The 23,944-nt window shown below is 41.8% G+C and overlaps 1 protein-coding gene across 1 annotated transcript in view; it reads left to right on the top strand.

The window, feature by feature from the left end:
• The window catches only part of ARHGAP32 (Rho GTPase activating protein 32), a 404,315-nt gene that overhangs the window by 183,619 nt on the left and 196,752 nt on the right, over positions 1-23,944 (top strand). The window contains exons 3-4 of the mRNA XM_084612034.1: positions 21,975-22,066; positions 23,578-23,662. Coding sequence (XP_084468160.1) covers positions 21,975-22,066; positions 23,578-23,662 — 177 coding nt within the window. The remainder of the gene's footprint in view (positions 1-21,974; positions 22,067-23,577; positions 23,663-23,944) is intronic.

Below are 23,944 nucleotides of genomic sequence, written 5' to 3'. Positions count from 1 at the left end.
TATTGCACAGGGAGCTTGTATCTAAATCCCACACTTTGAAATGAACAGTGGGCTTAGAATTGTATTAACTCCTCCCCTGACACACTGGGGTGGGTGTCCTTGGCTTTTCCTGTGTTTGTGATCAGGACATTCAAACAATGATCTTTCAGGGTATTCCTCCATGTAAGGAATCCTAAGGCACTGACAGTGCTGGTTGAATACTTCGGTAACACTGCATTGGAAACACGGTTTCAGTTGCTTCTGCGGCGGTCTTGCAAGTATATCCATTATATGTTCCAGGCCAACAACCCAATGAAGGTCAGGACTCTAAATCCAGTGGGCTCTTCTTAAAAACTAGGACCTTTTGTCACTTGAAAAGATTTCTTGAGGTTTTCTTGGTCTGTCTTTGTGACAGGGTAGAGTCATCATACTCCCTACAGAAGCTCTGAGTAACAATGGAGTTGTCCCACCATAAGTTATAACCCTGTCACATATGCAGCCGTATTTATACCGCAATACCTTTCCAAATGACCTTTAGAGCAAGGACATTGGATACCCTGGATTCATTCTTTGCCTGACAGTGAGAAAGCATACTTTTCAACATCACTTAGTTTCACAGAGCCAACAAGCCTTGTTGAGGCTCAATTCAGGTGAAACACAGTGCTGCTTATGAAGCCATATAAGAATCAGACAGACAGAGTAATCAAGCAGGGCATTTTGAATTCAAAAACATATTTGCTAGAAGAATTTGAAGAAGGTATACCTACATGGATCACTAAAGCATGAAAGGTGATTTGATATCTGATGGTGTTAAATGGGGGGGGGGTATTTTGTGTTGACTGTTCTTTTACATAACGTTCAGAAAACGTACAGATAGCAAGTATATGTAGAAAATGAGTTACCATCTACCTCCTAGTGGGGTTGTATCTTCATTTTACAGATGGGGAAACCAGCAAAGAGAGCACCATGCACACTTAATATGATGATATTTTGTTCCAAAGTTTATTTTCAAGCAAAACCAATAATGTTTTGGGTTCATCGGTGTTTGTGCCCCCTATTGCTTCCCTGTGTTGCTTTGTCTGTTTGTGACTCTTTACCTCCCATCCATCCTTTGTTAATTCTACCTGTCTCCAATCATTCCCTCCTGGATTGTTTTTCCTCTATATATCTCCTTTTCTTGTCTGTACCTCATACTGCTCCTTCACTGTAACTTAGCGGGTAGCTGCATAGGTACACCATTGATACTGCATGTATGAGAACAAGGTCTACTCCTAATCCATCTTGTTCAGCAAGCAGTACGTGCTTGTGTCCTTAGCTAGCATCATGCTTCTGAGTGCTTCCTAAGATCCAAGAGCTTGGTAGTCTTTGGGTATATCACTGATTGGGCAACTCATTGCCTGTAACCTCTAGATGTGTCTCTTGACTGCAGATCTCCAGTTCATTCATCAGTGGTCCTATTGACTTCCATGGGACTATTCATGTGCCTACTTATACATGGGCTTAAATGCTTTGGATTGGGGCCTAACTAGGCAATGGAGAGGCTGCAACAGCTGGCAAATGATTGAGTACTGAAATTTATCTTTCATGTTAATTCACTATTTCTTTTATCAGTAGATCTTTTTTTTAATCCACTCTGTTTCCCAGTTTATAATTTCTTTGAGGCGCTATCTAGGTGTTGGAATATTTTTGTTTTGTTTTATTTTCTATTTAAGAATTGCATATGTAAGGAGAGACATGAAGGGAATAGTTTTTTTTAAAAAAAGTATAAACAGGAACCATAAAGTGAGGAGCTTATGTAAAATTATTTTTTGCAGCCTAGGGACATGATCCTGTTCCCATTAAAGTCAATAGAAGCTTGGCAGTTGATGTCAGGGCTTGAGGTAATAAGACAGGTGAAGACTTTTGGGTTTTTTAAATATATACCCTATTTAACCTGTGCTCCATCTGAGAGTGGCAAGTTTCCAGAAAATGTTGCTTCTGATTCTTTTCTTGTTCTAGTGTCTCTCTTGTATGTACAGTTCTCTGATACAGGGAATAACTATCATTTTCTAATGATGAATCTGAACGATTAGCCATTTGAATGGAAAAATGAATTAGCAAGTAGTTGTGAGTTTGGGCCACTGTGATGCTTCAGGAAATGATTAAAAATCCTGTAGAAATAGCCTGTAAATTCTGTAGGGATTGTCTGCCTAATGTCACCAAGAACACCACCCCAGGCTCTCTCCCCTCTCTGGCCCCCCCTTCCCCCATTCTTGAGTAAACACATTCCCCAGACAAACACTCCAGATGCCCTCCATTTCCTCTACTTTTTTCCCCTGCAGGAGAGCTTCAGGATCACGTATCTTGCAGGAAAGGAAGGAGAATATGGATGTCAGTTGTGGGAAGGTGGAGAAAGAGAGTGACTTCAGGCCAGGCAGCCAATAATCTTGTCGCAATTTGTGTCCTGCAGCTAAAAACTCAGGAGAATTGGGTTGAAAACGTTGGGCCTCCTGGAGTGAAATTCAGAAAACGCATTTAGCTGCTCGCAAGACGTTTCCAGTGGCCCAAGTCCTGAGCCTAAGGAAATTGGATGTGGTTGAAGTTTTCATTGCCGTGTTTTTCCAGAGGTGGAGTTGGCTCAATTAGAAAATTAAAAGTTAACATTACTCATGACATCAGTGGGTTGGGTTTCATTGTTCCCTTGAGCATACCAGGTAGGCTCCACATAAGGGAGCAGGGGTCCACCCACCTGGAACAACTTGCAGGATCAGAGCCTCAAGCAGTTTTACTCTTAGAACCATTACGGCACTTAATGCATTCACCGCTGATTCACTCCTTAGAACCTGTCCTCCTGGACAGCCAGAGATTCAAGTGTCTGTAACAAATACCATTTGAGAAGGATGATGATGAAAATTTGGCTCTGACATTTCCCGCTTTATTGCGCTGCCAGGTGTGATGCAACCTGGAACAGACATACGAGGCAACTGAAGCTGAAATGTCCAGTCTTGGATTTGTATTCATGGTGTAATTTCAACCTGATGATTACCTGAATAAATTGTAGACAGGTAGAAGCAGTTTCAGTTACTCATGTTTACTCTGCTCAGTGTATAAATTCCCTTTTCCAATGTTCCTCCCCAATTTCATCTTAATGGTCAAAGTATATAGAGAGAGGAATTCATGTTTTCAGGGTGTTTGATTTAGATGTCCTGAATTGTAGATTTCTGTCATCTGTTTAGACTGTGCCATTTACCATATATTATATCTTTCCAGGTAATATATTAAGCCTGGGATTTCCCCCTTTGCTCTCTTTCTTTTTTTTTAGAAAACATGTCCTGTGGGGAAAGGTTGAAAGAATTGGGCATGTTAGTTTAGGATAGTGATGGCTGACAGGAGACCCGGTATGTCTTCAAAATATGATAAAAAGGACAGTGATGGATTGCTCTTCACGTCCACTGAGGGTAAGACAAAAAGTAATCAGCTTCGTTTGCAGCAAGGGACATTTAGGTTAGATGTTAAGAAAAACTAGAGGGATAGTTAAGCACTGGATACCAAGGGAGGTTTTGGAATCCCTACCATTGGAAGGTTTTAAGAACAGGTTAGACAAACACCTGCCAGCGATGGTCTTCCAGGTTTACTTGGTCTTGCCTCTGCATCGGGGGCAGGGGGTGGATTATATGACCTCTTGGAGTCCTTTCCAACCCTTCGTTTCTCTGATTCTTTCACTGCATTCCTATCAGCCATTCGGTTTGCTGACTCCTCCAATAGCTGATTCCTTGTTTTATGCACGAGAAGCTTGTACTTTCATAAATTAAGATTTATTTTTGGTTAGTATCTGCAGAGGTCACAAATGGCAGGTTTTGCTGTTTCTTAATTTAGCCCACGGATAATGGAAGCGCTATTGGATGGCTGTTCTTTGGTAGTAGTACTGATCTTTTTTTTTTTTTCACCCCACGGCTTTCAGGGGTAAACAGCTGGCACAGATATATGCAGGACTTTGTCATTGTAAGCAAATTATGCATTCCGCCCAGGTAAGCAAATGCTGACCCTAGCAGCAATACTGAAGGCTTGGAAGGTGCTGTCAAAATGGGTCTGCAGTGCTCATCCATTCGTGTGTCGGACTGTGCTGTTTGCGTTTGTGCATGCATTCTTTTCTCTTGGAATAATTCACGTATTTATTTGCACTAAGATGATCACAATGGTTTTTTTCCCCCTTTCCTGCCAGAAAGTAATCATAAGCACTTATAGAGTGCTTTATGTTTTCAAAACGCTGGACTAATGCATAATAAATAACAAATGGTCTCTGTATGTGTTTGTAGATTGCGAAGAGGTGGTGGCTTGAGATGCTGTGAACACTAAAAAGAGCAGGAACTGTCTATTTTTAGGGCACCCATCGCCATAAATATAAGTTAATTTAGAGCACTCAGATACGTGCTCCATCTTTCACTGGAAATTGTTTTATCTATCTTTCACAATACAGTAGAATCTCAGAGTTACAAACATAAGAGTTACAAACTGACCAGTCACCCACACACCTCATTTGGAACCTGAAGTATGCACTCAGGCAGCAGCAAAAAAACCAAACCAAAACAAAAAAAACCCAAAAATCTAATAGTCAGTACTGTGTTAAATCTAAACTACTAATAAAAAGGGAAAGCAGCATTTTTCTTCTGCATAGTAAAAAGTTTCAAAGCTGTTTTAAGTCAATGTTCAGTTGCAAACTTCTGAAAAACAACCATAATGTTTTGTTCAGAGATATGCACATTTTAGAGTTGCAAACCATCTCCATTCCAGAGGTGTTCATAACTCTGAGGTTCTACTATAGATCTCAAAAAGCAGTTGTCAGACTTCATGTTTGAATAGAAAGGTAAATGTTTTGGGTTGCAGGTTGGGCTGGTTTGCAGCCTTTTGTGGTCATTTCACAAAGAGTTTGAAGTCCTGCAAGGTAAATATGAGAGCCCAGCTGAATGAGACCTAGCAATAGGTTGACCAGGTGTCCAGTTTTCGACCAGAACACCCGGTTGAAAAGGGACCTTGGCGGCTCCACTCAGCACCGCTGACCGGGCTGTTAAAAGTGCAGTTGCCGGTGCTGCAGAGCTCAGGCAGGCTAGTCCCTACCTGTCCTGCGCTGTACCCTGGAAGTGGCTATCAGGTCCAGCTCCTAGGCAGAGGGGCCATGAGGCTCAGCAGGCTGCTCCTGCCTGCTCTGAACACCAGCTCCACACTCCCATTGGCCGGAAGCTGGGGGGCGGTGCCTGCAGGTGAGAGCTGTGTGCGCAGAGCCGCCTGCCACACCTCCGCTTAGGAGCCAGAACTGGGGGCCACTTCTGAGCCACAGTGCGGTCCGTGATGCCAGGACAGGCAGGAAGCCTGCCTTAGCCTCCCTGCTGCGCTGCTGACTGGGAGCTGCCAGAGGTAACCCCGCCCCCAAACCCCTGCCCCAACCCTGAGCCCTCCAAACCCAGAACCCCCTCCTGCACCCCAAACCCCTCATCCCCACCCCCAGCTGGAGCCCTCACCCCCTCCCGCACCCCAAGCCCCGCCCCAGCCTGCAGCCCCCTTCTGCACCCTGAACCCCTCATTTCTGGCCGCACTCCAGTTAGAGCCCTCACTCTCTCCTGTACCCAAACCCCCTGCCCCAGCCCAGTGAAAGTGAGTGAGGGTGGGGGAGAGTGAGCCACTGAGGAAGGGGGAATGGAGTGGGGGCGTGGGCAGGGTCTTGGGGAAGGGGGTGGGGCTTCCAAGAAGGGGTGGGGCTAGGATGTTCGGTTTTGAGGGATTAGAAAGTTGGCAACCCTACGAGGATGAAAGAGTTTCTGTGTGTTGGATTTTGTCAGCGGGGATGTTGTTACTTGTTTTGGCTGTATGTTTAGAATATTAGAGCTATTTGTTAGTATTATCAGGGCATAAATTTTTGAAAGCAAATGATGTAATTAAACTCTGAGAGTCTTGTTCTCAAAATAAAGAGAAAACATTTCTTAGTGGATATTTCACATGCAGATTGAGGTTAGGATTTCTGTAGTGCTATCAGGGGGCTAGTCACTAAAAGGGGATCACTCTGGTGTTTTTGTTCAATAAGCCTTTCATCTAGAACAAGGAAAGTATATGTGTATGTGATATGCTGGTGCAGTGGGGTATACAAACTCTACACTGCCCAGGAAAAGGGGTAAGGAGCAACTGTGGATTCAACCAGTCTCATCTAGCTTCATTTGCAATAAGTGTCAGCAGGGCAAAAATTCTCATAGAATATTTACTGGAGCCTCCCACATCTTCTCTCTTCCTTCGTCCCCCCGGCCAATATGTATAAAAACTCCAGGGCCCAGCAGGGTTGCAAGGGTGTACTTGGGGCTCCAGGCTTTAGCCGCTGGGCTAGGAGAGGGAGCACGGGGCTTCTGCTTGAGGCAGGATGGTGGGGTGGTTGAGCTTGGGGCTTCTGCCCGATGGGGAAGCAGGGCTCTGGGCTTCAACTGCAGGCTTTACTACCGCAGAGGGGGGTGTGTGTGTGCTGCCCTCCAGGTTTGAAAATATGTACTTTCCCTTCTCTGTGCTTTTGAAAAGGCTTAATTTCTCTGTGCATAGTACTTTGCTTAGTTTTAAAACAGTCTGTGAAATAAAAATGACTTTCGCCCAGCATGGAGCATCCCTGGGAGTCTCTGATAATTGGCACAATCATTTAATTGGCACATAGGCTTCCACTGGCGTTTGACAATTAAAAGGATTCAATTATACCAGAATGGAAACTGTAACTTGGGCAGTAGGTATTAATTTATAACAGTCATTTCATTTTAATTTGCAAAGCTGGAGAACTAATATTGTTTGTTCTTTATACACACTGAAAACAGAGCAAACCCATCTTGCAGTGCAATTTTACACCAAGAGGAAAACTTACCAGTCATCTAGGATTCCCTTGCATCCTTAGTATGTTGTGGTATGCTGAGTAGTGAGGAGCTCAGGATTTACCCTACACATATTGTTTGAATGCACTCAGACTTTTCCAAGATGTGTACCCACAGGAGCTGCCTGCCTTCTTCATATGTGCTCTCAAGCCCAAAGCTCAGCAATTAGTAATGATTAATAATAATTTACAGTCAGCCTGGAAGTAGTTTAACTTAAGGTTTTCCTGCTGACATGGGCAGGATTGTTGTTAAGAAGAAGAATTTGTCTTGGAGATGACTGCTAATGTGAAATGCTTTGAAAGGGAGGGGGTAAAAAGGAAGGCTTCTGTGATTAAGGAATGTAGCAGTTACCTTTAAATGGGGTATTAAAGTTCTGCCAGAAATGTTTTTCTTTTTCAGATGTCTTTCTCTTTCTCATCTGTCTTATTGCTAATGTGCTGATCACCTCTGTTTTGTCATTTGTGTGGATCTTTGCACCTAGAAATAAGCACAGATGAGTTTAGGCTGGCCATTCAAGGTCTTTTGCCCTCATGGACACGTGCTACAGTAAGCCCATGGTGCGCCAGTGTCTGTCTTGGAATGAACAACCGTGCACTGCAGTAAATGCAGTCTCTTGCAGTGTGAGATAGTTTGGTCATGCGTTTGCATAACAGCACCAGCAACTCTTCCCTTTAATTTTAAAGAGGCAAATAAATAAACAAATGATGGTACTGCAGCTGAAATTTTGAATGCACGCTTATAATTCAAAGCTAAGGTTGCCACAGCACTGATAATCCTCTGCCACACTGCGTACAAAGGCATAAAGGTGTTTTAATGTGCATTGTGCAAAATGTGCCTACGCTATGGTACTGTATATATACTGCTCTGCTAAACGGCATGCATAATTTCCATATTAACTGTAATTTGGCAAGGAGGGCCAAGTTATGATTAATGTGGGAACTGCAGCTCTGAATTTCATGATGTTTGTGTATGCAGCGTAGCTGTAGTATGGTCAGTCCAGGGTATTAGAGAGACGAGATGGGTGACATAATATCTTTTATTGGACCAACTCTCACCAACAGAAGTGGTCCAGTAAAAGATACTACCTCAGCCACCTTGATTTTATAATGTTTGTGTGTTAGAATCTTTGCATTAAAATACAGACCCTTTCATAGGTCTCTGTTGTATATTGAGCATCTTATGGTTGCTCTCTTTGTCTCAGCCCACTTTCTTACTGGTGAAAACAACAACAGATAATACCACCTGAGTTGGGACACGTCCGTCATGATTCGAGGTGCAAAGGATGGGATTAACATTGGAGAATGAACTATCTTCTCACCTTTCCAGATGGTCCCTCTTTAGGTAGTTTGTAATGCTGCAGTGTGGGAAATGCTGCAGTTATCTAAGAAGCTGTGCGTCCTTGCTAGGTAAGACTCTAGATTTCTAGGGCTGTCAATCAGTTTTCACCAGCACTAGATTGCTTAGAAGAAAAAAAAATGTATGTGGGAGCTGAAGAAATTGGCTTCTTTATAAGGAACCTTTTTAAAAATCAACATCCTTTGACAAATCATGAAAAGCTGGTGTTTAACTTTCTCTTCTTTATTTTCAAAACCTAGGGATGGATCTTAATTGCAGTTCAACTGGGGTGGGGAAGGTCAGCATTTCATAATGGCTTCAAGTTTGAATATTCTATTTAGCACTTGAAATACATCCAGAGAGTGCAGAAAGAGGCTGAGAGCTGTTTCTGAATCACTGTTAATATGTTTGCAGCATTTATTTTAAAAAAAAAATCAATAAACCACTCTTGGTGGGAAGAATTCATTCTCCAGCATGATTCAACAGCAGTCAGTTGTGAAGCAATTAATTAGCCACTGAAAGTTATGGAGATCTTTAGTTTGAACTGTTGTCCAGTACATTCAGTTTAATACTCCCTTGCTAGGTTTTTGCCAGTCATTGTGGTGGTAGTGTAATTTTGCATGGTGGTACATATTGTAAAGTGGGCAAGCTGTCTTGGTAGGTGTTAGTACAGATAATGTAGTTGTGGAGCATTTTGAGCACAATCCTGGGGATAATTTTCATGTAATAGCCATAATTTCTGGGTGTTAGTCATAGAGTTGTAGTAACGAAGTTTGCATGGATTGTGCTGCCAGGCTTTTCCATTCATCAGGGTTTTTAAGCTTCTTGATCAGAGTCACCCTGCAGACCAAGGTGTGTCTCATTTAGTTCCTTTACCCAGGTCTGGATTAAGGCATAGGTACTACATGTCCCACGTCCGGAGGTGTTCTGAAATAATAGCTCAGTGAGGTGTGAACTGCCCCTTGCATCTGAGTGGAGTGCTAACTCTCAAGAACCCATGCTCTAGGGGAGCCTAGCAATATCGCCCACCAGAGGACTCTGTGTGTGTGGCCGCAGTGGGGTCCATCTCATGGTCTGCTCAGGATTCCCTTAAAAGTCCAGCCCTGCCCCTTTACCTTTGGCTTTCCAAATAGTCACTTCCCAAGTGGAAATCAGACCATTGGCCTTCATATATAAAGTGTGGGATTTTCAAAAGGGCTCAGAGTTCACCTAATGCTGCTGCTGTTGGACTCGGTGGTAAAAATACCACTAATTTCAAAGTGCTGAGCACTTCTGAAAATCTCAGCCTAAAGACCTCATTTTAATCTTGTATTGGTGTATCAGAAGAATAGTGAAATCTGGTTTACACTGGTGTAAGTGAGATCAGAATTAGGGCATCTGAGTCAAATTTTACTTAAAAATATTCCAGTGCAAATCTGGAGTAACTCCAGTGGTTTAAATGGAGTTACTCTAGGGATATATCAATGTACCTCAGAACAGATTTGGTCCTAAGATTATTTTGTCCTATCTCAATGCAGTCATCTTGTTCTCAGACACTCATACTACAAGCTGGCCATGCATTCTCACAATTGTCTTGTTGATCATTCTGTTTCAAACAAGCTGAGAGCTGTAGAGAAGGGGAACTTTTGGTTCTGCATTTCCTCTTGATCTGGTATGTGGCCTAAGCTGCAAACAAGAAATTACTGCTCTGCGTGAAAGCGTCTAGAGGGACTACGTGGCGAACCAAAAATTGTAACTATTAATTCTTGATTGTCATGCACATTGTGTAAAGAGTTATCACTTTGGATGGGCTATCACCAGCAGGAGAGTGAATTTGTGTGGGGGGGTGGAGGGTGAGAAAACCTGGATTTGTGCTGGAAATCACTTTAGATAAGCTATTACCAGCAGGACAGTGGGGTGGGAATAGGTATTGTTTCATATTCTCTCTGTATATATAAAGCCTGCTGCAGTTTCCACGATATGCATCTGAGGAAGTGAGCTGTAGCTCACGAAAGCTTATGCTCTAATAAATTGGTTAGTCTCTAAGGTGCCACAAGTTCTCCTTTTCTTTTATTAATTCTTAGTTTGTGGTACAGCATTTTTCCTTTTGTTTGTATGTGGTCAGCTGGGTAATATTGGTTACTGAAACTGGATATGATATACTGTATTACAGCTATGTACATTTTAGGGCTGGCCTGGTTTTACCTCAGCCTCTTGGTGCTGTAGTCTAAACGTGTGGGAGATGCATGGTTGAAAAGGTCCAGGATTTAAAACTCTTCCCATCTAGTCGCTGCAGGAGAGAAGGAAAATTTCCTTGGAGGATTAAGGGGCTAAACTATCAGTTTCTGCAAAATCCCCCAGCTTTCATTTAAACAAACAAATGAACAAAATGTTGCTAACTGCCTTCCTGATTCTGCTGACACCACTACAGCCTCTGTTGCTGCTCTTAATTTACTGCTGCATGGGAAAGCCAAAAGTTAATTATTCTCTGGTGAGTTTAACTTCTGCTGTTCAGAACCTTGTGGATGGTTAACGGCATGTTGTTGGTGTGTATATAACTTAGGTTGCTGTGACATTGAGGTGTGCGAAACAAGTGGATCTTACACCAGTTGTGCATTCAGAATCTACTTAAAGTGCCTGCAACTCCCATGGAAGTCAAAATCAGGGCCCAGTTTTGCTCTCGGTGACAGAAGCATATGACAGAGCTGAGTATAAATTGCTTTTTGTTCTGCCTTCCTAGCTTCTGCCCCTTCTCTCCCCCCACTCCATGTCCAAATCACTTTGTTTGTAGACACACCGTTTATGACCATCTTACTTATTGTCATTTACATCATCACTGAATATGGCCAAGGGACCTTCACTAAAGTTGCACCTGCTGGTTCCGAGCTGACTTCAAGCCAGTAATTTTGATTTTTTTTCCATGTAAAAGAAATGTATTTCAGCACAATAACCCAAAGCCTCCCTTGTTCTTTTGTATTTAAACTGCAGTAAATCAATAGACTATGGAAATCGTGCCTCTTAACAGCGTTGATTTTTTTTTAAAGCAAGCAAGAAAGTAACTGAAATCAAGGCGTGATGTTCACTGGATATTTTGTTCCCTGTGGTTTGTTTTCAGATACATTTTGTAAGCTGTACAGAAGACTTTAATCCTGGCTGCCTTTCCCACGCATATTGTATGTGAGGTTTTTGTTCCTTAAAGTACATTCCTTAGCCAATATACTGTTAAGTAGGGCAGTGCACTGTATGCAGCTCCTTGTGTTGAGCTCGTCTTTGTGAATGTAATAAGGGGCTCTTACTGTAGCCTCTCCAGAGCAGTGTCAAATCCAACCTTAAGGCTCCCAGGTAGTTATCATGCTCATGTTGTCATTAGGAGCTAAGCACTCATTTGGCTTGATGCATCTGTTGTGTGTCTCTTAAAAAACAAACCTCACCTATGAAATAACAGACAGGAAATGCAAGTGTGGGACTTCTGTGGTGGTTCTTCCCAGCAAGTACAGATGAGGGACTTAAATTTTGTGTAAGTCTTATGCTGGCTGTCTGTACAAGGATGAATTTCACATACCATGCGGAGGTTTCTGTGTTCAAGGTGCTGCAGTGTGTGTCACTCTGTGTGACAGGCTCCATTTCCAGGACTTGTATTACGTATTGTCCTTAGGCCCAGGGGGCTGGATCCTTGCTTTTAGTGACATGTATGCAGGGCAGATCAATATACACTGCAAACTCCAGAAAAATGAGAGATGAATAACCAGGAGTGAGCGTGAGCTACATTTTTCTTTACCTGTAGAGGTACATGAGGCCGATAAATGGATGACCCAACTCCTCCAAGATTCCACTGCTGCTCTGAAGCATCCCTTAAAATTTGCCTGCTCATGACAGTATTTAAAAGCCTATCTTTGGAGAGGAGATGCTAGGAATAGAAAAATGCACCCTGTGTAGTCCTTGAAATAGAATAATTCACTGTAAATTACACCATGCAGTAATTATTGGCTAAAAAAATTCAACCACAGTGACAAAGAATGTGAAAAATGCAGTTGAACGTTCTAAACTCCAAAAATAATACAAATCAAAATCTTTTTTTTCTTTTTTTAAATCTTGGTTTCTGGGTGCTGGAATTGACAATGTTCAGAGTCGATGCACCGTACTGACAGCAAGCACCGCCCCTTCTCTCACTATCTCTTTTCTATCATATTTCTCTCATCTGTCACGAGCTATAGAAGAGGCGCAGGCAACTGAATTGCTCTCTTTATTCTCTTGAGCAAAAGGGTTGTCCCATTGTGTAGGGATAGCTGTCCACAAATAAATAGTAATATTTGCACTTCTCCAGTGCCTTTCATCCAAGAATAGAATGACCAGATGTCCCAATTTTATAGGGACAGTCCTGATATTTGGAGCCTTGTCATATATAGGCGTCTCTCACACACACACGTGCGCACACACACGCGCGCACACATATGTCCTGATTTTTCACACTGTCTGGTCACCCTATCCAAGAATCTCAAAAGTACGTAGAGACTTCAGTGACTGCGACCCTACAACATCCTTGTGAGGTCTCTCAGTTTTACTGCTATTTTACACAGGAGGAAATGAAGAGAGACAGAGATGAAGTGACTTGCCCAAGGTGATGTAGTAATTGTGTGACAGAGCTGAGGACAGATCCCACGTCTCCCTAAATCACCAGTCTTGTGTCTTAATCAGCGAGACTACACATCCTCCAATTAAAATGACAAGAATTTCTTGCTGTGCTTTAAAAAACACAAGAAACATGCGGCTTCCCAGTGTGACATAACTAGACCTTTTCATGCCTTTGTGCAGTGGGGATCAAAGAACTCTGCATTGGGTGAGGAACAAGGAGAAGATTTAATAATACTGATTTTTTTTTTTTTTTGGTACAATAACTTCTTTTTTGGTAACATTTTGACAGAGTTCACAGTCCTTTATTCATTCCTGAAAAACGCCTCTGTGACCTGCACTAAGTTCTCACAGCTATTTCTCTGCACGGAGTGGCATGAGTTGCTATAATTAAAGAATATATCAGGACCTTCAATCCCTACTTGCTGTATCTGGAATGTGAAATGTATTTAATCCTTTCTAACTGCAGTGTGGGGCCCCAATCTTTTCTGTGCGAGGGTGCACTAGATTACACAATGATGCTCTTGTATCAGAAGAGAGCTCTTGGTTTTGCATAGCCGTAGATGATTGTTCAGTGTTCAACTGCTGCACTCTGCTGATCAGGCCATAAATAGCATCTAAATCCAGTACATTTTTGCAAACAGACTCAAGTTGGAAATCCAGTTTTTTCCCCCTTTTGGAAGCTGTTAATCGAATAACGTACCACCTAGATTTTGTTTTCAAGCTGAGAATTTCAACCTGCCTAAAGGATTTGAATTTTCTATTAATTTTTATTGGGTGTACAAATCTCATAGGCAATCTTGAAAACATCACTCTGAAAGTATTGAAATGCACCTACTGTGATATTTAACTGCATATGCAAAAATTTCTTATAAAACCATATACAGTACTTACATCCAGCAATTTAAACAGTGTCAGCTGATCATAAAGAACTCCCAAATACTTGTATTCATGTCAAACAGTGCTACTGTATGCAAGAGACTTCAGTAACGTATGCAGTTATTTTGTCCAGTTTCTATGCTCTCTGTCCAGTTCAAACAAAGGGCCCAATTCTGCAGCCCTCATTTACCTTCAAGGGTGCTGCGCTGGCAAGTAAATGCTGCAGGATTGGGCCAACAGTTTCTGTTGGGGTTAACCCCTCCCCCCCCCCCCTTTTTTTTTTTTTTTTTTACTAAATACATAACAAGTTTGTTATTGCTAACGTTGGGTTTTTAACAGGGTGGTTTTATTTTATTTCATGTATTGTGATCAGGATGTTTTTGGTATCATCTGAAGGAGGGGTAACAAGAACTTTGTTTTCAAGGAGGCTGGGTGGTTTCAAGGCTAGGGAGTAGGTTAGAATCTGAGCTGAACAATCGTCCTAACTTCATTGCATCTCAGGCACACTATCTGTGTATCTAGCAAGTGATATGAACAGGGAGAGATTGATGGTACTAGTCTTTTACCTCTGAGTGACCGGTGGATATTTGTAGAACATATTTTGAAAACGAAAAGTGGCAATCACTGTAAATACTCCACATGGCACTGGTATCAAGCCAGCTTTGGTTTGTATTTATTACCTTCTAAAGGATGCTGAGTTGCCATTGAGTTCTGTGTGGACAAGTGTCTGCTTCAGAAAGAAACCCCATCATGGTCCACAGTGACAGGCCCCCTTTTAGCCCTTTCAGTAAAGCCGGGTAGTATTTTCTCATAAAAACCCTGTTTTTGATGAAAAATGGCTTTTTGACCAAAATGAAATTTTCCATCTTCAGCCATGTTTTTAGTGAAAAGGTAAAAGCGAAAAAAATGAAAATATTTTGTAGAAAATTAAGGGGAAACATTCTTTCAAAAATCCCCATCAGAAGCAATTGATATTTTTGACTACCTCCTAACTTTTAGCAAAGATGCCAAGGATTGAAAAAACCCGGCAGCTGGACCACCCTTCAGACCCACAGAGGCAGTCAGTTCCCTCCAAACTGGATTTGAGACATATTGACTGGGAGGGAGGAAGCTTGTACATGGCTACCTAGTATCCATTCTGTAGGGGTAACCTTCATTCCTGCGCAGAGGGTCAGCTCCAAGTGGTACATAGGGCTTGCAGTGAGCTCTGCGCAGGTGGGAGTAGCTCCATGGAACTCAGTGGGACTAAGAACGTGTGTTGTTTGCAGGATTCAGACTTGACATTGCAAGTTCAGACTGTAAAAGGAAAAGTGGGGACAAAGATTCTGATAACAGGATGGCACGGTTACTTGGTTGTCAAAGTAGACTAACGTTCGGAGGTAATATTTATGATTTTCTTTGAAGAACACGCGTCACAATTCCACCTTGAGGTTACACTGTGCACAGCAGAGTGCGGACTGTGGGAGGAGCAAATCTTAGGAAACTGGTTGCGGCTTCCTGATTCTCTGCTAAGCCCCAGAGTGGCGTAGAGTAGCCTTGGAGACAATCTGCCCTAGGCACCAATGAAGCAGCTGAGGATTCCTGGAGTGCTTTGTGCTCCAACCTTTCTGCTTACCCTGCCCCTCCGCACCTCAACGCGCGCTTGCGCCAGAGTCTGCAGGGAGGGAGATGTAGGAGCTGCCTCTGTCCATACTGGGCACTCCCATATGTTAGGGAAGGCTTTGACTCCCTTTGTGCCACCTTGTTTACTGTTACAACTACTGGAACACTTTTATCGGACTGTTCTCTAATTTTACTTGAATTAGCAAATCGGGCGTCTTGACTTCTGTGCTTGAAAGGAACGTTTTCTAATAAACCCAGTCAGGTTTGTTTTGAGCGAGAACTCTTTCATACTCTGGTATGCTGTGAACTTGTTGGATTTAAATTATTTATGCCTGAGAGGTTTTGTGTCATTTAAATTTCACTTCAGCTACACTAAATAACGATTGCGGATATCAAGGCCAAACATTTCAAACCTGGGTGCTGAAAACAAGGCAACTCAGGAAATGAATATTACAGGTGCTGGGACCCCACAGTGCCTCCTGAATTTAGCAGTAACGTTTTCCAGTGCACCTAAGTGTTAAAGTCTCATTGACTTCCAGTGGGACTTAAGTGTCTAAATCACATAGGTTAGCCTTTTGAAAAGCATCTCTATGCCTAAATATGGCCTTTGGGTACCTTAAGTTAGGCATCCAAAATTTGAAAATATTGGCCCAGTTGTTTATGGTGAATGTATGGGTTTTGAGTGTATGAATGACTTATGCCATGTGAATATGTTAGTTCTGGCTTTAACTTAAAAAACGTTATTGATTAAAATAAGAATTCCCTTTTGTGAAAAATTTCAAAGTGTTGGCTTTTGTTCTGCATCAAAATGAAACTGAGACCTCCAAATTTGTTGCAGGGGGGTGGGGGGCAAGGGGAAAGAAGCACATTCCATTCTCCCTCCACCCAGCCCAACAGCTACATGGTTAGGGCAATTGCTTGGAATAGGGGGGCCTCAGGTTCAAGTCCCTGCTTTGTCTGCTGTATCCCAGGTGAGGGAAGTTCCCTAACCATCAAGTTGTGGTAGCTCTCTCAATCTCTCCTGTTGTATATAAATAATTAACTATTTATTGGGCCAGAGAGAAGAGGCAGGCAGAGCAGGGACTTGCACTTGGGCTGGCCACATAGCAGCCGAGCGCCTCAACCACTTGGGCTATTGGCAGTTCTCGCGGTGTCCCTATGTTTTTGACCAGAAATTCCATCCTTGACTTAATAAACTACCCGGTGAAAGTTTTGGTTTTGACAAATCAACATTTTCTGATGGGGAAAATGTTTGTTGGAAAATTTCCGATTGCCTCTAGTTAAAACTACTCTCTTGTCGTGTTTCAGAGTAACAGCCGTGTTAGTCTGTATTCGCAAAAAGAAAAGGAGTACTTGTGGCTACAGCTCACTTCATCGGATGCATACTATGGAAAGTGTAGAAGATCTTTTTATATACACACAAAGCATGAAAAAATACCTCCTCCCATCCCACTCTCCTGCTGGTAATAGCTTATCTAAAGTGATCACTCTCCTTACAATGTGTATGATAATCAAGTTGGGCCATTTCCAGGACAAATCCAGGCTCTCTCACCCCCCCCCCCCACAAACCCACTCGGGGGGGGGGGGGGATCAGGCCCTAACTTGTTTACCAGGTTTTGGACGAATGCAGATTGAAATAGCACTGACATTTAGCCGTGAGAATTGGAGTAAATCATTTGCATAAGCAGATTTATTATGCAGTTACTAGTTTTCCACGGGACACCGATGCATAAAATATAAGGAACGAAAAGTAGCAGCTGCCTAGGGTCGCCAGCTAATTTTCAAATGTAAATAATTCAGCTGTTTCAAAATGATATTTAAAAACAAATTACTGTGACAAGGAGCACAAAAGATGACAAATTCCTTTGTAATGGATTTTGTTTATATTTGGAGAGAAAAATAATTTAGGGACGATTTCCATGGAAGGTTTCAGAACAAGTGTAAACTGATAATGGGAACTTCAATGTGTGCATGTTTGGGATGGAAAGTAATTGCGTTTAGTTGGGAGGCAAACAGTTATATAATTGCAATAAGTATGTGTTAGTTATTATTTATCTCAATTTTTCTTCTTTCATCAACCAAACTTTCTTTCTTTCTGTTAGTACTTCCAGTAATGACTTCTGACTCGGATGAGAACCAGCATCCCACTAATGCTTCCTGATTTAAGATTTCTCAGTGAGCCCACTGGATTGCTTTTCTGCAGCAAGCCCTTGATTTTAACATTTGTCTCATTGTGGACCATCTAAATTAATAAACACTGATGGGATAGAGAGAGGCATGGATCTTTTCCTAGTATGATTTGGACATAATTCAGTTGGGAAGGGAGAGAACAAGATGAGTTTTCCAAAGATAAATGCTGGTTCTGAAGTGTTCTGCGCTGTGCACTTTGCCTACTCCGCTTTGAGTCCGACATGGGGTGAGCTTTATCTACTGCTGTCATTTGGCTCTGAGCACATCTTTTCCTCTCAGTTTCACTTACCTGGTTTCACATGGCACCAGCTTCTGCTGCAAATGAGAAATGGAAAATTATTTTTCATGCCACAGAAGTTCTTTTCCATGGAAATCGAGACAGGCAATCTATTTCAGGCTCTACCTAAAAAATGCTCACAGGAGGGGCACATTTATTGCTGTAGGTAGTTACTGTATTATGTATTAAGAGCTACAACATATATTACATTGGCTGTCTTCTTACCACTGGTTTCAGAGTAGCAACCGTGTTAGTCTGTATTCGCAAAAAGAAAAGGAGTACTTGTGGCACCTTAGAGACTAACCAATTTATTTGAGCATGAGCTTTCGTGAGCTACAGCTCACTTCATCTGATGCTGTAGCTCACGAAAGCTTATGCTCAAATAAATTGGTTAGTCTCTAAGGTTCCACAAGTACTCCTTCTTAACACTGGAATTCACAATGAGACCATCCAGTGTTTTATTAATGCTATTGACCAAATTAATTGTCTATGAACGCAGATAGGTCAGGGATTGCTTTATTTAAGGAATTAAATATTGTATTTGTTTTTCTGCAACATGTACTGAATGTTTTACACATAGACTCTTTGTGAGGCAATGGTGTTAAAATATTGCTTAGGCTATCAAAAGCCCAATTATGAGAAGGGTTGAATGTCCTCAGCTCCAGTTTAAATCAATAGTGCTGAAAGGTGGAGGAGGCATCATTCTTAATTGCAGTAACCCTTTTCTTTCCAGGGCAGTGCTTAATGCAACTAGAGTGGAATTCGACTCTGTGCAGAAAACCCGTACACTACTTAAGTCCTACATAAGCCCTCAGGGATTTCACCTCTGTTGCTTAAAGTCCTTATCTTTTTTCACAGACCTCTTATTTAAAAAAGAAACCAAGTAATGAATGGTAGATACTTCTCAATAATCATTTTTCAGCTGTTTGCGGAAGCAATTGGATTTTATCCCCCCTGGTCAGAGATGATTGATTGCTTGAAGGGGACAAGAAGGATCCCCTTTCCCACATCCCATTTATGGTACTGCACAATTTGACAAAGTGCTTCATGGAGGTTGCCTGCTTTTCGCTGAAGCTTCAGGTGTTGGCGAATGGTAGCTGCAGGGTACTGTGCGAGGGGAGGCCACTAACCTGATCTGTAATGGCAACACCAATGTTACCGTGTAGATTTCTCTGAAACTGAGTCTTGGCATGTATATGTTTCAGTGGTGAGTACCTCTGAAATGCATGTATGATTATTGCAAGTTTCATATATCATATAGTGTGCTGTTACCTTGAATTATAATGGTCTCTTCGGGGCAAAGGCCATGTCTTTTTCCATGTTTGTAAATCACAGTGTACACTTACTCTCTATTAAACCTAATAACTTCTGGCAGCTGTTCAGTTCTGGTCAGAGACCTCTCTGCAGACAAGTTTAGGAACATAAGAATGGCATTCTGGAGCAGAGCACTGGTCCATCTACTCCCAACATTGGTGATGGGTTTTACTCAGCCTTCTCATTGTTCTTGCCTTATGAGAGAAGGTACATTGGAGTGCCCGCATTGCCACCTCTATGCCATCCATTGTTTTGGACACCACTCATGTTTTATAGTTTTGTATGTGAAGCAGGAAATACTGTATCTGACCTCTGCATTCTGCACTGTGCTCGCTCCACTGCTCTTGCCATGGTCATTAATGAGCCGCTCCCGGACAAGACCAAGGATCATTGCTTTGTCCTTGCCATCCTCTGCCTGTCTGCTAACTTGGACATAATTGGTTCCCTCCACATCCCATTATGGGCCCAGCCTAAAACCCATGAAAGTAAATTGAAACACTCCAACTGGTGTGTACTTATATAGACCTCATCACTGTAGTACCTCGCAGGTTTTAATGCATTTATCCTCACAACACTTTTGAAGTACGGCATTGCTATTATCTCCATTTTACAGATGGAAACCTAAGGCACAGAGGGGCTAAGTGATTGGCCTGAGGTCACACAGGAAGTCTCTGGCAGAGCAGGGAATTGAACCCAAGTTTCTCAAGTCCTAGGCTGGTGCCCTAACTTGTGGACCATTGTGCCTCTCTTATATAGATATGTAGCAAATTCTGTATGTAACCGTGAGCACCACTCAGGCCTGATTCTCCTCACACTTACACATATATTTTTCTCAAAAAGAAAAGGAGGACTTGTGGCACCTTAAAGACTAACAAATTTATTTGAGCATAAGCTTTCGTGAGCTACAGCTCACTTCATCAGATGCATTCAGGCATTTTCTGTGACCTTCAGTGGAGATACTCCCAATTTAGCCTGCTGTAAGTGAGGAGGAAAACTGGGCTTCTTGTGACCTTTGCTGTTGCAGCCCAGGTCCTAGCATTGTATATTGCCATCCATCACTATGTTACATCCTTATTTATATGGGAAGCTGCTCAGGACAGGGACATGTTAAATGGACTGTAAGGTTTTGTGTATGTCTATACCACTTCATTGATTTTTTTCCAGTGAAAATAATTTTTAAAGCCTTAAAAGGGCTTCGGGTACACCAAAGCCATGGATGCCAAACCTCCTGAATTATGGCATATTTCCAGTCAATCTGGATTTTGCGAAAGGGACCCATCTCTATTAAGTAGCCAAGGTGGGAATTTCTCTTCTTGATAGACTGCAATGCATACAGGAACTATCACGGGGAAAAAATATGCACACAGGTTTAATTAAAGCTGCAGTATCCCATTTGCCCATGGCTTGGTACATAAACAGTCTTCCCTATAATGAGAATAAAAAGGTTAAGATGAAACAGTAATACACAGAATGATATAGACAGGTACAATACTTGATTTTATTTTTATCTGTTAAATGTAAAGAGAACGAGAAGAAAACTGGAGTGTAAGGTTGAAAGAGAATTTGGTTCTCTGGTCACACTAAAAATAATTCCAGTTTCTCCTGAACTCATTGGAACTCCTTAATGTCTGTCTAGCATCTAACACTAAAACATGAACAAAATCTATTTAAAAATGTATTGACAGTTATTGCAGTAAAATGGATGTCACAGCCCTGTTTCCTATGTAAATTTCTGGACGAATGAACATCCTTATGGAGGACTTTCTGAGCACCAGGTCTGTGGGTTAAATGTTTTTTATCCTGAGATGTTTCAAATGATCAAAGCCACAGCACATAAACATGAAATTCTTCCCCAGGTGAACAACTTTGTGCCTCAGTGCTATACATTTGTATCTTACTGAAATATAAATTAAATAGAAATCCCACCTACAAACATACCTCTTGATCTCTTGGGGGGTATAAAAGATCATTTATATGGTATTAGAAATCATGTAAAATTGGCAAACCATTATGGAAAATAGCTAAGTTAAAACAAAATGATTTTAATTCCTATATGTATATACCAAGGAAGCTCTTAATTATTCCAGTGTAAGATATGTGATATATCAAGAATTTATGAGGTAACTTGGGTCTTAAATAACATGAAATTTTTTTGAGGGAGGCTAAGATAAGAACTGAATGGCACAGATACAACTCACATTTATCCGTGTGAGTGGAGCAAAATATTACATGTCCATTTCACTCTTTTTATTCAGGACTGAAACGCCATTAGATGACAGAGTAGGAAAATTAAGTGTCTGGAATGGGTATGGATAAAAGATTATGCACGTTAAAGCCACCACATAAATTGAAAGCTTCTGCCACCCACAAAATGACAGATGTAAATTTTGTGATGCCTTTTCATTGTGTCTTTTATTATTGATTCATGTTTTTTTTTAATTATATTTGTTTGCTAAGGCCCAGCTTGTTTAAATATTTCAAATAATTCTTCCATATTTAGGCACATAAGTAGCTAACCTGATTTTCAACAGTCCTGGGTACCCAGCAGCTTCAGCAGTGTTGAAAGTCAAGATGCTTAATTAGGAGCCTAAATGGTGGTCTTGGAAGCCTAAAGTTAGGTTACTAGTTTTGAAAATCTCTTCCTTTTTCCTCTTATTCTTTGGGTGTATAATGTATTGGCTCTCCCAGTAATTAGTGAGAATTAACAAGGTTTATTGTAGGTAAGCAGCTAACCATATTTTAGGTTGGAATCCATGGATTCAGTATTTCTGTGCTGCAAGTTACTAAAGTATATCTTGCATACATATGTGAGACGTGCACAGACAGTGCATGTATTTATCTAGTGTTGGAGGCACCAATATGTAGTGTGCGATCAAATCTAACGTTTCTCTTTCTTTTTTTTTTTTTGGCGTGTGTAGGCGAGAGGTGCAGATATCCCTGAGATTCCAGGGGAGCTGCCTCTTCGGACGTGCGGCAGCACAGCGAGCATGAAAATGAAGAATGTGAAAAAGTAAGAGCAATGGGCTTATTTTGTTTGAGAGTTAATTCTGTCGCTTTTCTGTCCTCTGTGCTCCCAGTCCTAGTGTCTGTGATTCTAGCTGTGCTCAAGACTGTCATAGTGCAGTGGAGCCCCAATGCATCCAGAAGCCAGGCTGTAAGCAGTAAAGGATTTCTGGTAGTCTCCTTATCAGAGCAGCGTAGACCTGCTGCCTGGGAAAAGCAAAACGGCCAGTCGGCATGCTCTAAATATTAAAGCTTGGGATGGATGAAGCTTATAGAGGTGGAGGTTTTGTAAACCTTACACGCTTGCTTTTGGGGAGAAGGGTTGCAAAGCTAGTTTGAATTTTGAATCTCACTCTTGCTGTAATTTAAACTCTGGGTTTTCCCCCAAAGATTATTCATAAAAAATAAATTAAAAAAAAAAAGGCTAAAGGCAAGCCTGTGCAAGGTATAAGTGTAGTAGTTCCCCTGTGCTCCTGAGACGGAAGGAAAGCTAAACTGGGACAAGTGGATGACCTTTATTTTTTCATTAGAATTTTTCTATGAGTGTGTCTGCTCTGTTTTTCAGGGTTGGTTTTTGTTTCAGTTTTCACGCTATTTTTTCCCATGGACTGTGTTTTCTCTCTGCCCTCGTTCTGTTCCCTTTTTGTGCTCATTTGCAGAATTCAACCCAATGATCTGAGAATGGGGTCCAAATTAGTCAAAAATGACTTGGCCCATCCATATTTAAAGTGCTGGCAGAAGGTCCACAGCTACCGGCATTGGTCTGTGCATTCAGAGCAATGATGCTCTATCATGCTCTGATGCTGTTAGGGAAAATGGCTCTTTGTTCTATTGCTGAGCAGCTAGATGCTGTATCTCACTTCCCACTTATATTCCCATGGGAAGAGTGAGCCAGATAAAGACAATCTCATTGGCTCACAACCAGAAGTATTTATAGGAGTCTGCAGCAGCTTCAGGAGAAGGAAGATTCTGTTGCAGAACCAGAGCATCTCCCTGTCAGCCATTGCTGTAGTTGGGGATGCTTGGAGATGATTATGTCTCACCGCTGAATTTTAAAAAGCCAAAGGATAAATAGCATTTGTTCTGCACCCTCAGATCCATCAACCCAGAACTGATGGGCTGTGATGCCTTTCACAGGTAAAATTTGACTTTCATGTGTCTCTTATGTCAGGTTGTTTACAGATTAATTTCCCCAGTGCAAGTACAGGTGGAACAGCTTGTCCCTGCATCCTTCCCAGTAGACACTGGCCTTGGTGGTGATGGAATGCACGTGTTTCCCTAAAAAGACAATGATAAATGTCACTTGGCAGTTTAGTTTACCTCGCTCACCAAATCCCTTTCCTCACTGCTTTAGTGCATCAAAATAGCAGCACTTTATGTTCCCTTATCTTCAGGATGATGGATTGTCTTGGTCAGGCGCTTAAATGTAGATGGTCTAGTCGCATTTCATCATGACATGCAATTCTGACAATTGTTTCAGTGATGTGCATCTTATGGGTTGCTTTTGATGTACTTCAGGTTATCCTTTACCAAGGGCCACTTCCCGAAGATGGCGGAGTGTGCACATTTCCATTATGAGAATGTGGACTTTGGCAACATACAGGTAAGTTTCAGATTTCTTTTACATACAAAATTGGGTTGTGTTTGTCTGACTAGCTAACTAATCTGAGCAAAACACTTCATAGAGCTCCAGATAGGTTTGCTTAGTTTGTTAGAGTGTCTGATAATAGGAAGTTGGAGCAGAAAGGGTCCCTTTTTGGGGAGCTGGTTTGATAAACTGGGCCAATTTATGCCCTCAGTTACATTTGTGCACTCCCTTGAAGTAAACGATAGTATATATTGCACCTGGGTGAGTTGATGGCAGTGGCTGTAAAGACTGCAATTG

The sequence above is a fragment of the Lepidochelys olivacea genome, assembly GCF_965140295.1.
Source record: "Lepidochelys olivacea isolate rLepOli2 genome assembly, chromosome: 22".
Classification (NCBI taxonomy): Eukaryota; Metazoa; Chordata; order Testudines; family Cheloniidae; genus Lepidochelys; species Lepidochelys olivacea.
This window is presented reverse-complemented; position numbering and strand designations above follow the sequence as displayed.